The sequence below is a fragment of the Malurus melanocephalus genome, unplaced genomic scaffold (assembly GCF_030028575.1).
Source record: "Malurus melanocephalus ecotype Western Australia unplaced genomic scaffold, MMel_1.1 scaffold_91, whole genome shotgun sequence".
In the NCBI taxonomy this organism is placed as follows: Eukaryota; Metazoa; Chordata; class Aves; order Passeriformes; family Maluridae; genus Malurus; species Malurus melanocephalus.
The window spans coordinates 685,259-698,229 of NW_026623323.1; the positions used below are offsets into that span (position 1 = coordinate 685,259).

The following is a 12,971-nucleotide window of genomic DNA, read 5'->3' on the forward strand; positions in this document are numbered from 1 at the left end:
TTGGCTAGGACAACAGCCAAGCCCCTTGCCCGTCCCCTGCCCATCATTCCCACACCAGCCTCAGCCAGGAAAGCCTCGGCCCTCTGGATTGCACCTCCTCCCTGAAGAGAGGGCTGGCAGGGACAGGAGGGCTGCCCCAAAGCCTTGGCGCTGTCCCTGCAGAGCCCTCTGACTGTGCAGGGCTGGCCCAGCTCCTCCAGGCCAAGCTGCTCATGCTGGATTTGCACAAAAATGTGATAAAATCACCACTGATGGACTTCAGTGAGTTTTATTAAATATTATTGACTTGGTCCTGCCCAAAGAAGCCCCAGTAAAAACCCCTTCCCTACAGGGCATGAAAAGGTTTTTGGGAACATGTGCCTCCCATGCCAGGCTGCAGTAGCCTTCCAAATAGAGCACCTCAATTTCCTGCACACTGTGTGCCACAAACAAAGCCTGTGTTAAACAGCCCTCCAGAAAATCAGCATTAATTAGCAGGGTGCTGCAACCCTGCAAGTGACTGCCATTTATCCCACTAATGTCAGCTCCATGCTACAGGAGCGCTTAGAATTTCTGCCATTAAAATTATTATTGGCCACAAATAAAATGTAATTGATATTCTTTCAGAAATGGAAAAGGTACGGTAGGATACTCTGCAGCATTATTAAGTAGTGCTAAATCAAAGGATGAAAATAACACTGTATTTAGCAATCARGTTTATTTTAATAGATGCAATCAGAGTCCCATGACTTACAATTCTGCCTCTGAGGGGAATGTTCTCACTGAAGAAAACATGAAAAAAAAAAGATAAAAAAACCCCAAAAGTGCACATTTAGATAGGGTACTCACTCATTCCAGAGCTGTCTGTGCTGTTTGCCAGATCTTGCACGATTTACATTTCCTTCTCAAATGTCCGTTTATGCTTCAACCTTGCTTTTCCCAAATATCCTGAGCCACCATTGGAACCACTCAGTGCAAAACAGAACCAACAYCCAGAAAATTCTGTTGTGCAGCACTTCATCGGAACTTTTAAAGTCTGTGAGTTCAGCTACTGAGTTTCTGCTCCCTGCTGTCTCTTTGTATCTGAGGGGGTCGAACGCTGTGAGCCAGGTGCCGTTGCAGAAGCAGCGGGGACTGGGTCCTGCCAGCGGTGGGGGTGCCCAGCCGGGCACGCTCAGCGCCGGCCCAGATAGCCCGAGGGGCGCCAGCCRCGGTCACAGCAGCTCGGTCACAGCCAGTGCTGCCCACGGCAGGGCCCTGCTGCAAGAGCACCCKCGGGAGCCGCTCACGGGCTGTCCCAGCCGATACCGAACCCCGAACTCRGAGCTGCCCCATGAATCACCAGCAGCGGCAGGAGACCTCACCCACACACCTCTGCTACCCGCATGGGCAGCCCTTTCCCTGTCAAACACAGACCACTTCTGCCTGCCACAGCTGCCATTCCAGGGGCAGTCACGGCTTTCTTCTGCACCAGCACCAGGCGCTGACAACGAACCAGGCAGAGGAAGAGATGAGTCAAACAAAACGCTGCCTTTTGCATGCTGCTCGAGATTGAAGCGAGGCTCCTCTACAGTGCAGCTCCTGCCTTCCTGCTGGTTGACACCACAGACTCTGCTTCCAATGTACAATCATGATATAATATTAAATAAATATATATGCACAGCATTTACAGAGAACACTCCTTTTCATTCAGTTGCTGTGGATACTCGAAGGGGAGGGATGTGTCTGGATGGCAAGATCTGCGGGAGGATGATCGCTGCTGTAGGACTCTGAGCTGCAGTAAGATGTGCTTGATCTCCAGTGGCGTAAGTGGCATTTGTCCTCCAAACTCCAGCATAAGGACCTGAACCATCAGCATTGTACCACCGGTATCCTGACCTAGGTAAAACATGCATTGCAACACACAGTGGCTCTCAAATGATGAAAACGTCATTTACTGTCACTGCTTCCAAAGCCAGTACCCTGATAGCTCAGAAACTCTGACAAACCAACCTGTTACGTTCTCCTGAAGCCAAGTGCTGTTCAGCACGGTCAGGAGAGCTTTGCTGACTGACCCCRATGGGGATCAGCAGATACAAGCAGACTGAAGTAGATCTAAAGCAGAGGTGCTTCCTCAGGTGCCACAGCTTGGCTAAAATATTTCATCTTCATGTTGCCTTAAAAGCCAGGTAAGACTACTCTTGGAGCAATAAACTGCATTTACTGCACCTGAGCAGAAGGCTGCAGCTCAGAGCAGTGAGTGTATCAATGCTGCCTACAAACCTTGGCTTTGGCCACATTCTTTATACAGTGCCCCATCACCCGTAACATACAGGAAGTGAATGCAATATACAGGGGATGCACACTTCATTGACATCGTGGGCAGTCTACTGATAACACCATGAGGAGAAAATTGCTTTTGGTAGTGCTTTTCCTGGTTCTTGACAGGGCAAAAGAATTTACAGGAGGTCCAGAGCTCATATATATCAGTGCAGGGGCTGCACRTACTCTTGTTACACAGAGTATGTCTCTGACCCAGGAACTGGGTCCTTAGCTTTGCTGGCCATGTGCTGCTGGCTGCTGTGTTTTCCTCCTGCTGCCCTGACCTGGGAATAGCCTGCCAAGCAATGGCCTGTCACACCGGGAAGATGAGGAGGTGGATCAGACAAAAAGAAACAAGAGAGGAAAAGCAGCTGAAAGCCAGGGGCAGTTAACAGCTAGCCCTGCGAAGCCTCATGTCTGTAGGGTACAAGAACACTGCCAAATACACATTATCCAAGAGTTTTAACACAATTTATTTTATGCTTAAATAATCAACTAGATCATCCAGTGTTTGTTGTTTTCATACATATGTAATTAGAGCTATTATCAATGAATGCTGTTTCCATATGAATATAATCAACAAATTAAAGTATTTCACCAAAACCCAAATAAAAATGCCCTTTAAAACACAGCAGCCTTAACAACCTAATATTACACTGCTAGGATGATTACAGATGATTGGCTTACTGAAAGATTCTACATCTTATAGCCAGTACACAATACAGTAATAATTTTACAGCGTGCTGCCAGTCTATTAGCTAATAATTTCTCTTCAGTCCATTTAAAAATATCCCAAACTTGTGCTCCTTAGAGCACCAACCCACTTCTAAAGCTGCAAGCATTACCCCCATTATAAAGCGAGAACAGATAGCACCCCCCTCCCCATAATGCAACTACTGTATATGTTATGGGTCTTAGGTMATTTCATTGAAAAATTGGCAACAGCAACAAATATTAGATGAAGGGCTTTGTGTTTACAGATAAAATCTTATTTTTCATGTTGCGGTATAGTGTTTGCAAAACTGGAAAAGATTTAATCAAAATAAGGTGAAACACATGCATCAAAATATTAGTACTCTGAAGAAAAATTTTCACAGAACTACAGAATTCCTCATTTTGGGAATCATTTAAATTTGCAGCAGATTTTAAAGATTTTTTTAAAATCAAGCTAGCGTTTTTTGCATATACAAACATTATAATTGCTAATATACAAGAATCTGTGAAGATACACCCAGAATATCCCTGTAGGTGCAGCCATTTGAGACACCTAGCCTGCTCAATGCATTTGCAATATTCTGTCTGTGATCGAAAAGGCAGTGCCTTATCAACATTTATTCTATTTTGTTAGAATTTATACAGTGTTATTTATTTACAGCAAAACTATTGATGTTTAAAAAAGAAACAAATAGTGTTTTATACCCTGACAGTTTGGGTCCAAGAAAAATAAGGCGAGCTGTTGTGGATTTTAGTAGTTTTAGTGTCTTTCCATGGTTTAACCATTTTGTCTTCGCACATCCTCTCTGGCCACAGGAATTGATTTCTTTTGAGATGACATCAAACTGCTTGAGAGAAGCTGTTAACAGCATGGCATCTTGTATATACACTGCATTGGTAACTGCGCACCCTCCAATCCTGTGAATGAACGTGAATTTCCATGCTCTGTAAATTGGCTCATGCTAAATTAACTTTTTGTTTGGGGTTTTTTTTTTKTTCGTTTTTTTTTTCTTTTTGCATAAAAACCATGCGGTTAATGTGGGGAAGCAGCAAACACACGCACACTTTTATAGGTGAATGTTTAATTCCTGTTGATTTTTCTTCTGTGAGTGTCCCTCTAGAATACTGGCAGTAAAAGCACACAGTCCTGTGGAAAGAAAACAGAGAACAAATCATTTCAGAATATCTCGTTAGAATCAATTTCACGCCTTTTCCTGACTAAACAGAAATGTTGTAATTGGCATGATGGAATTCTGCAAGRGGCTAAACCACACAGTTTCGAGGTAGGCAATGACATTAGCTGAGCTCCCAGCATGAGGGGAAGATGCAGCTGCTGCTGTCCACACTGCTCGTGAACTGATTCACAAATATGTTTGCAACACRCAGCATTTCATCACCCTGGACACAGCACCAGCTCATCAGATCTGATGATGACAAGGAAGAGGTACTCTTATCGTGGAAGGAACAACATCATCCCATCAGACTGAAAGAGAGAGCTGCTGCTTCCGCAGCATGCTTTACTTCATTGCATGCAAGCATCCCCACAGTGACGGAAAACCTGCTCTCCTTGCACATCCACCTCTGCCAGTTGCTCATGAAACGTGACTGGCAGAGCCAGGAATGCAGAGCCCAGCCTTTAGGAGGCTTGGTGAAGGACAAAAGCAAGGACGAGGAGCAGCCCCATCCATCTCCCGCCTGGCTTGCGTGAGCGGCACCGAGGAGGCAGGCTCAGTTCCTGCTCTCTCGCCCTCAAACCAGAGCCACGCACGTAAGGACAGCGAGCCTGTGACATTTGCTGTACAACAGCAGAGAGGGCAGGAAGCAGCATCACAAACAGCCCAGCGAGCGGGAGCTGGAAGAGCCGCGGCTCTCGGGCACCTGGGCACAGGGCAGGCTGCTCGGCAGCGGGGCTGGCGCGCTGCCGGCGGGGCTCAGGCTGCCACCGACAGCCCTGCTCACTAATCAGGTCACAGGTCCACACGCACTCCCCAGGAGMGCTCACGGCTTCCTTCTACGCTAAAGCAATTTGTCCTTGCCCACATCTACAGTTGTCATAAATCTGTCCTGCTGCTGGGAGCTGCCTGTTCCCTCTGCAGCAGTCACGCCAGCTCACACAGTGCTGTCCTGCAGAACTGCACTCAAGAGTTCTTGGCCTCTCCTTTCAATCTGTGCWTCACAATGGGCTTATTTGCAACGGTGACAAGGACATTTCCACAGCAAAATCGTGACTTTTTTCAAATGCTCAAAGGAAAAGAACCACCTCTGCCTCCCCAACAGGATTTTTTTTGGTCTTTTGTGATTACAAAACAAACTGTTTTTAATACAGAATCCCCTGCCTGTACAAATACATCTACTTCAGCATCCAAATTAAATGTTTTCAACAGACTCTTGACCGGGCTCGCAATTACTTAATGCACATTTGGTCATGCTTATCATATCAAAGTTTGGAGCATAGAGATTCATCTTACAGGACAAGGTTCTCCCCTGAGCAAAGGTTCATTATCTAAGGCAGACTCTCTGAGTTTCTCAGGGGCTCTAGCACGGAACACTTGCCTACTGGAAATCACAGGAGAAATGCATCAGTAGTCATAGGAGCAAATCTGGTTCTGAAGAACTCAGACTCCAGCTTCCTGAAGGTCAGACATTAGGCAAAGACTGCCTTATTTATGGCATTTTATTTTAAAATTAAATGCTTCTCTCTTTTCCCTAGTGTGTTTTCATGAAACTTGTATGCGGGCAGGCTCTTTAGCTGCACTGCTTATGGGGTCCAACGCCCCATTTTGCCTTCAATGCCTGAATTCACACATTTCTGCTGCTTTGCCCCTGCAGATTGACAGTGGAGCAGCACAGGACCCAAGGTGGGACACAATTTCATACAAGCAGTGCCATCGCTTGGGCTTGCTGTACTCTCATATCCTTGAGCTCCATAAAGGGGAAAGCTGTGTCAAATGAATCACCTCCCTTTTCCAAACAATAAATATTTTATGAGGACGTTGAGCAGCAAGCCACATGAAGCTGTATTATTCTATTAGCACAGAACAGTCTCCCTTCACAGAAGGATTCTCAGTAAAAGCAGGAATTCAGGTGGATGCAGTAGGTGTTTACCAGATACTGAAATCACAGCAGTCACCTCAGAGAGCTTGCTCCTTGGGGCTTGATCCCATAAATCCCTSAGCTAGATCCCACATACTGAGTGCTGTTTGTCTCAAAAAGCATTACTCACATGTACAGAGTGCCTGTAGGGCCGGGAGCTGTAGGGGGTACCTTACATTGTATCAGTCAGAAGGGACTGGTGACCCAGACTCTGCTTCTGTCTGTYCTTTTCCTCACTATCTGGTGTATTTCCCAGGTCCTGCTTATCCTGTCCTTAAATCCTACAGTCAACCCTATACCATGTGTACAGTAAGAGGATAATACACAGTCTTGCACTTCATAAACTCTTCCTCTGTCCAATTCCTGAAACCCAACAAAGCTGAGACAAGTTCTGAGCAGAAAAAAGTCATGGCTATGGTGAGTCTACACCCTTGGAGCCATGAGTAATGGACCAGCATTGACAGTCATGGATGGGCTCCTCCCCTACCTACAGGCACATCTCCATGTGACTATAGCTGTGCCATCGAGACAAAGCAGCCTCTGGCTTCAGGGTGCTCCACCACATCTTGACAGAGCCCCCTGCAAGGGTGTCTCAGTCTGTGCATTTGGGTTTACCTCGGGAAACCCTTATACCATCASCTGCTGGTTTGCTACAATTGTTAAGGCTGGATCAATAAAATTCACAAGAAACAGTTGGTAGAGATTATTTGTTGGCAAATATTGAGACACCTCACAAGGACTTTGACTTGCATAACTGCCCTCAGATCACATGTCTGACAGTGGAAGAAGCCTTTGACTCATACCAGGTTTATTTGTGTGCATCTCCTTTACTATTTCTGTTTCAGTTTTTATGGATAGAAAGTTTTGTGGACTACTAACACTACACACTGTAAAATTCCCAGAGATCTTGCACGTGCTTTGCTTTATTTTCCAAGAAGTAAAGCTTGATTTCTATACATGAACACAAGGTCATTTTCTGCTTACAAGATCAAGGGCCAGCTATTCASCTCTGCAGCTGGAAAGCAAAGCCAGGGTAGCAGAGGCAAGCCTTTGTGCAGCCCAGGTGCTGGCAAAAGCCTTCAACAAGGGAAGAAAATTGATCACACTGACCGTTCAGTGGTTGGCTTTCAGCTTTCATGAGTAACTTTTCTTCTCCACGTGTCTGACTTCTTTCTTTGTCTTAACCTTATAAGCTTCTCCCTGCTGTAGAGGAAAAGCATAAACATTAACACAGTCTGCAGAGAGCACTCGTAATTGTAAACCTGCTTCCAAAACAGGCTCCACATTTTGCTGTAACAGGATAAGTAACAAGCAGTTAAATCACATTAACACTTCATTTCAAAGACACACACAATCTATTTATCCACTCTGCTGAGCTGCAAAAGCACAGGTCTGAAATATCATCTTCAAGTAGAAAACACAGCTCTACAATTTCAGCCTGACCCCTGGGCTGGGGCACCCGGCTGGCAGTCAGTCCTCAGCAGAGCCGCTGCTGCCAACTGCAGCGGGAGCCGGTGCCACTGACAAGGAAAAGTCACCTTTCCCTGCTGGGGCAGATGGATCGGTGGGCATTCCCAACAGCAGAGGCYGTGGCTGCTCTTATGATGTTTCACAACGTCTGTGCTTTAAAGTGAGCAGGTTAGTAAGGCAATAAAGGGAGGAGGAAGAAAGCCAGCAAAAACCACCACTGAAAGCAGTGCAGAAGTAAAACCGGTGACAGTGACAAGCAGTGCAGGTTTCAGTGTCTTTAAAACAGCAAACCCCAAAATAAAGTTCATCTTTGCTCATTAAAAGTAGCTCAATAATCATCTAAAAATAAATACTGCAGTAATCACAAGCCTCACTCACATCAGAGAAAGGCATCTGTTCGTGTGTGGCTATGGGTAGAATTTACCCCTCAGGTGATCTGCATTGATGTATTTGTAAYTATTTGGCATTTCCAGCTAATCTCATCTGGTGCAGCAAATTGAAAACATTTCCCCCTTGGTGGGCAGCACTTTTTTATTTTTCCTCATAAACAACTAGGAAAGATGGAATGGAAATAAGTTTATTTCCATTCTCTTATATCTGTGACTAGTGTGTCCTCAGTTTTTTTTTTNTTTTTTTTAACTTACTACCAGAAGATAAAGGGTATTTTTTTTATCATCCTTTCTGAATCTGTTTTCACTCAGACAAGACTTTCATTAGCCCCAATGACAGTTTTACTGAAGCAGAGCCCTCTGAGYGTTATGTGCTGGGGAAGAAGGCGTGAGCTCCTCTGAAGCCATGTGTTTGCAGAGGTGTTGCCCACTCCTCCAAGGTCTCCTTGGCATGGAGGACAGCTGAGACTCAGCCTGCCCACTCCTGCTCCTGTCACTGAAGGCCTCTGCAAGCGGGGCTGGGCTGTGCTGGCACATAATATCCTACTCTCTCCACTGTCCTCTCATTTTCAGGGTGATAAACCTGGACATAGTCCAGTCCTGCAGACCGCTTCCAGTTTTGATCCCCAGGGACAAAATCCTGTGTTGGTGCTTGCTTGTAAAGGATTCCACTTGTGGGGTACATTCCCATTGCCCTGAATCCTGCAAACCCTCGGCCACCAGCAGCAGGAGTATCACACAGGTGAGTGAGAGGCTACTGGGGATCAGACTGCAGCTTGCTCCTTTGGGCTGGTGGAAAAGCCACAAAATCCACCACAGCTGTAAGGCACGGATTCTGCAAGGGCTGAACCAAACACACGGACACGGCTCAGCTGGCACAAAGCAGCCCCCAAATCCAYGGCTCAGCCTGGGCCTGCTGTACACAAACAGCCCTTGATGCCCTGTGCTGGCAGAGCTGGGCTGGGCTCCCTGGCACCGCCCCTGCCCCGCGACCCCAACGCACAACTTGCCCGTAACCGCAAGCACCACACTTTTTGCCAAGGCTTCTTGTTAAATGCAAACCTCCAGCCCTTTAGCAGCACTTTCTAGCAGTCAATACAACCCTCTGCGTCTACTGTTATTTCCTGGTAGTCCCCGTTGCATTACCATTTCACCAACTTTCCTCTCATGGGGGATAACAACGCGTCTTACTACCTTCCGGGTGATCTGTGGGAAGTAATACATGAAAAGCATCGATATTTTTTTTCCTAGATTGTAAAKGGAGAAAGTATGTTAAAAGAAGTTACTTGAATGCAAAGATTCAGAGCAGTGATGTAATTCATGATTACTTTTCTCGTGATGACGTTGCCTTCTTCGTCGGTAAACTGTTCCTCTGTTACAGATTCACCAGGAATGTTTTTTGCTTCCTCACCCTAAAGAACGTGTTATAAGATTAGCAATAGAGYCTATATTCTGTCAAACCCACACATATTTCCACACCAATCCAAGCAACAAGCACATGCTAGCTTCAACTTTATGTAACAATTTGCTYCATGTCACACAAATTATATGAAAGCCTCGTTCATTTAGCAATGCCAACACCCGAGCGCTTATTCCACACAGTTTCCTAAAGCCTGCAAGGAGCTTCTAGCACTGTACTCAGTAACTACTGCATGTCAGGACTCTCTGGGCAAACTCTAGAGCTCAGTCTGAGTCCTATGAGACAAAGGCACAAATTTGTGATGCTATATTCTCTCATCAGACAACCCTTAGCTTTTCACAGCCTCTCAGTGCCTGGCAGAAACATTGCCTAACATGGGGGAAATTGGGGACTGAGAAAAACAGCTCTGCCTATAGCTTGCTAAACATGAGGTCTTAAACACACACACAGAAAACAGACAAGACTTCTTGGCATTTACAAAACAGAGGAATTTGTCTTATGTGACACTGCCCAGCACAGTGCCACCATGCCAAGGAGCCTCGGTGGCCCAGTCCATGACTTACTGAGTTCAGCAGCACTCCAGCYGTCACTTCTTGCAGTACCAGCAATTTATCAGACCAGTGTAAACAAATGTAAAAGCAGTTTCCTAACTGCTGTGCCAATGACTTAATTCCACTAAGAGAATTATTGCTCAAATTATAAATTTTTGGCAGTCACGAACTTACGTTCTGAAAGAACTTTGCGGACTTTACCTCATAAAGTCACGTTTCCAAACCTGGGAGCCCTGCTTTTGATGCTTCAAAAACATCCATTGTCTGTGCTTATATCTTTCATATAAGTAAGGCAAACATAACAAGAATGTAGCTGGCCAACATATAAAAATATTCCACTTGTAAATAAATAACCCAAACAAACAAAAAAATCCTTTAAAATTTTCTTCTCCCCTCACCCCACTACGGAAAAAATTAGAACCAGAGGGAGGAAGCAGAAAGAAACGTTGTATAAAACACATTATAACAATATTAACTACAAACTAACATTTGAAAGGAGACGATCACACTCAATATCAAGCTTTTGTAATGCTTCCACCTACTAAACAACACAGGGCAAATATAACTTCTATTTACTGCGGACTATACACTAAACAGTTGTCTACATAAGCTCCTGGCAATGCTCTATAACAAACAAATATAGTGATGCCTTGTCTATTTTTTTTGAAAACCGTTTTCCCTACTAATGCAGCTTTTTCAATATGTACATTGTAACATTAGGATCGCATGCTATTTCTAAGCTCTAAACAAAACAAATCTTTCCTTTTGTTTACAAGCCATTTGTGGTCCTTTTTAGCCAAGCTTTTCCATTTTTCTCGCTTGGAGAGGATGGCAGCAGGCAGGAACCAGGGGGAAGTACTGCAAATCAACACTGGTGTTTTTCTTCACAAGTACAGAATTTCTGCTGGTTTCTCATTGAAAGTTGCCACCTTTTCACATTGAAAATGATGACAAGAAGTCACCACTTGATAATTAAGCAATGGAGCAGTTTCAGGCATCTTACACATCTTTTCCCCCAGGCTTTCACAGGCTGTTAGCAAACTGTAAGACTTGTTGAACTTTGGTGCTTCAGGAAGCATCACCAAGAGAAGGGCAGGSTCCACAGCCAGGTGGATTCCACCGCATAGGGACAGAAGGATGAGGTCCTTACACATGCCTGAGGCTGAAGGGACCCAGCTGAGGTCCCCAGGCCAGGGAGTGTGGTGTCCCTACAAGAACTGAAGCCTTCAGCTGGAGCCTGAACAATGCCTTCTCCAGAAGGACTCTGAGGAGGGTCTGCCTGAGCACTGCAGCAGGTTCTGTGCAACAGGAGGGAAGTGTGAGCTCGGTCCCTGTGGTGAGTGGGGCCCCAGTGGCAGCGGCTGCTTCCTTTCTCATGAGAGAGGCAGCAGAAACGAGAACGGGACGGGACTGCCAGGGGGGCAGTGACTGGATAAAAGGTTGGGAACTGAAACCTGTGGGGTTTCCTACTCACAGAGAGATGGGAGGGGGAAAAACTGATTCTGGAGACTTCACACTTCAATCAGACGGGGAACTGGCTGCACCATTTCCTTCCTGATTGTCCACGCGTGGGTTCAGAGACTCCCCAGCAGGGTCCAACATAGTGCCCTAAGGATTAGGAGGGAACCCTGGCCCAGACATCCCATGGAGCACAGAGGCATGGAAAGGTTCTCTCTCATGAGTAGGATCTCCAAAGCCACTACAATAAAACCCATGAAAACCAGAAATAAAAACACATGGCCAGTAGCAAGGTCACCAGACTACTTGGCACAGCAACACCGCTTATGTGCAGTGGTTCTGTGACTCCCTACTGCAGCTATGAGCAAGGTTAGAACAATCTAGTGAGAATTACTGTGCTCAGCTTTAAAATGAAAAGTGTACTGCTCCACTGAAAGATGCCTCTCRAAAGAAAACGCAGTTTTAAAAGTGTGGTGAATCTTGGGTTTTAATTAGCTACATGCTCCTTTAAGCACAATTTAATGATAAATGCTGTAAATACTCAGCAGTCAGYACACGTGAAATCCAGCTTTCATAATTCTCTTGCTGGTGGGTAGTTAAACAAATTGCAGGAGGGCTCACAACTGGCAGGAGGTAGATCTGATTTACTGACTTTTCTAATCCTATGCAGTTACAAAGATGAACATTTGCTAGGAAAAATCCCCTACCCACCAGCAGTTTTAGTTGTAAGATCTCAAACCAGCATTAGGTTAGAATGGCACATTAGATGACCTTGTCAACAAAAGCTGTTTTTAAACACAAAGCTGGTGCATCTGCGTCACAGCTGAAGAACAAAATTCTTTCCGCTGCATCATACTTATGTGGGCTTCATTTTACCCTTGACCAGTCAAAATCACTGTCACAATACCAAAAGCTTTAGAAAGGCAGGAGAAAAGTTAATACCRTGATTACTGGAAGCCCAGTTATATCCCTGGGACTAAAGCATACAAAGGCTGCAGTCTGCAAGCCTCAGCCCCAGAACATGCCAGGAAGCTTTGCAAAGCAGAGTGCTTTAATGTCACCCTGCTCACTGAAGTGTAGCCCTGCCAAAACCAGCTGGTCTCCTCTCTGTTGCTCTCCAGGGCAGGAGAAGCAGAGAGCATTTCCTTCAAAGTCTTCTGCCAGCTCCACTGATTTTCTTAACAGTTATTTGCAGATTATGGGTGTTCCCAGGGACCTCCAGATAAATGAAGTTATACAGTTGGTGCTGCAGTATTGTGCCAAAGTTCACCGTAGCTTTGTCAGAGCTCTGGTTTTCTTTCATGTTTGTTTTGTTACTAGAGGGATAATAGTCCCTTTTATTCCTCCTATACATCTAGCACTGTTGTAACAGTGGGGAATAAAGGTGCAGCTGGATGTGTCTTATCCACACGGATAAAAAGGAATTTAAAAGCAGGCGGAAATAAGCAGGATGGAAAGATCCTAAATATTTAATTTTGCCAAAGACCAGAGGCAATGCCGCAATGGGAACAGAAGCTGTTCAGGGAGCTCAGACCTCTTCCCTCACTGGCCTAAGCCAGCATCAGGACATAAATCCCTTCAGTCTCGAGATCACAT

General features: G+C 45.4%; 1 protein-coding gene across 5 annotated transcripts in view; it reads right to left on the reverse strand.

The window, feature by feature from the left end:
- Nucleotides 1-694: 694 nt before the first annotated feature.
- Nucleotides 695-12,971, reverse strand: part of ANK3 (ankyrin 3) — a 333,606-nt gene continuing 321,329 nt past the window's right edge. The window contains exons 41-44 of one of the 5 annotated variants that reach the window (XM_057368383.1): nucleotides 9,275-9,358; nucleotides 9,093-9,152; nucleotides 7,198-7,290; nucleotides 2,330-4,141 (exon numbers count right to left, since the gene is read on the reverse strand). In XM_057368383.1, coding sequence (XP_057224366.1) covers nucleotides 7,222-7,290; nucleotides 9,093-9,152; nucleotides 9,275-9,358 — 213 coding nt within the window. In that variant the 3' untranslated portion in view covers nucleotides 2,330-4,141; nucleotides 7,198-7,221. Of the gene's footprint in view, nucleotides 4,142-7,197; nucleotides 7,291-9,092; nucleotides 9,153-9,274; nucleotides 9,359-12,971 lie in introns of all 5 variants that reach the window. The other 4 variants (XM_057368382.1, XM_057368384.1, XM_057368385.1 and 1 more) reach the window with 4 other exon arrangements.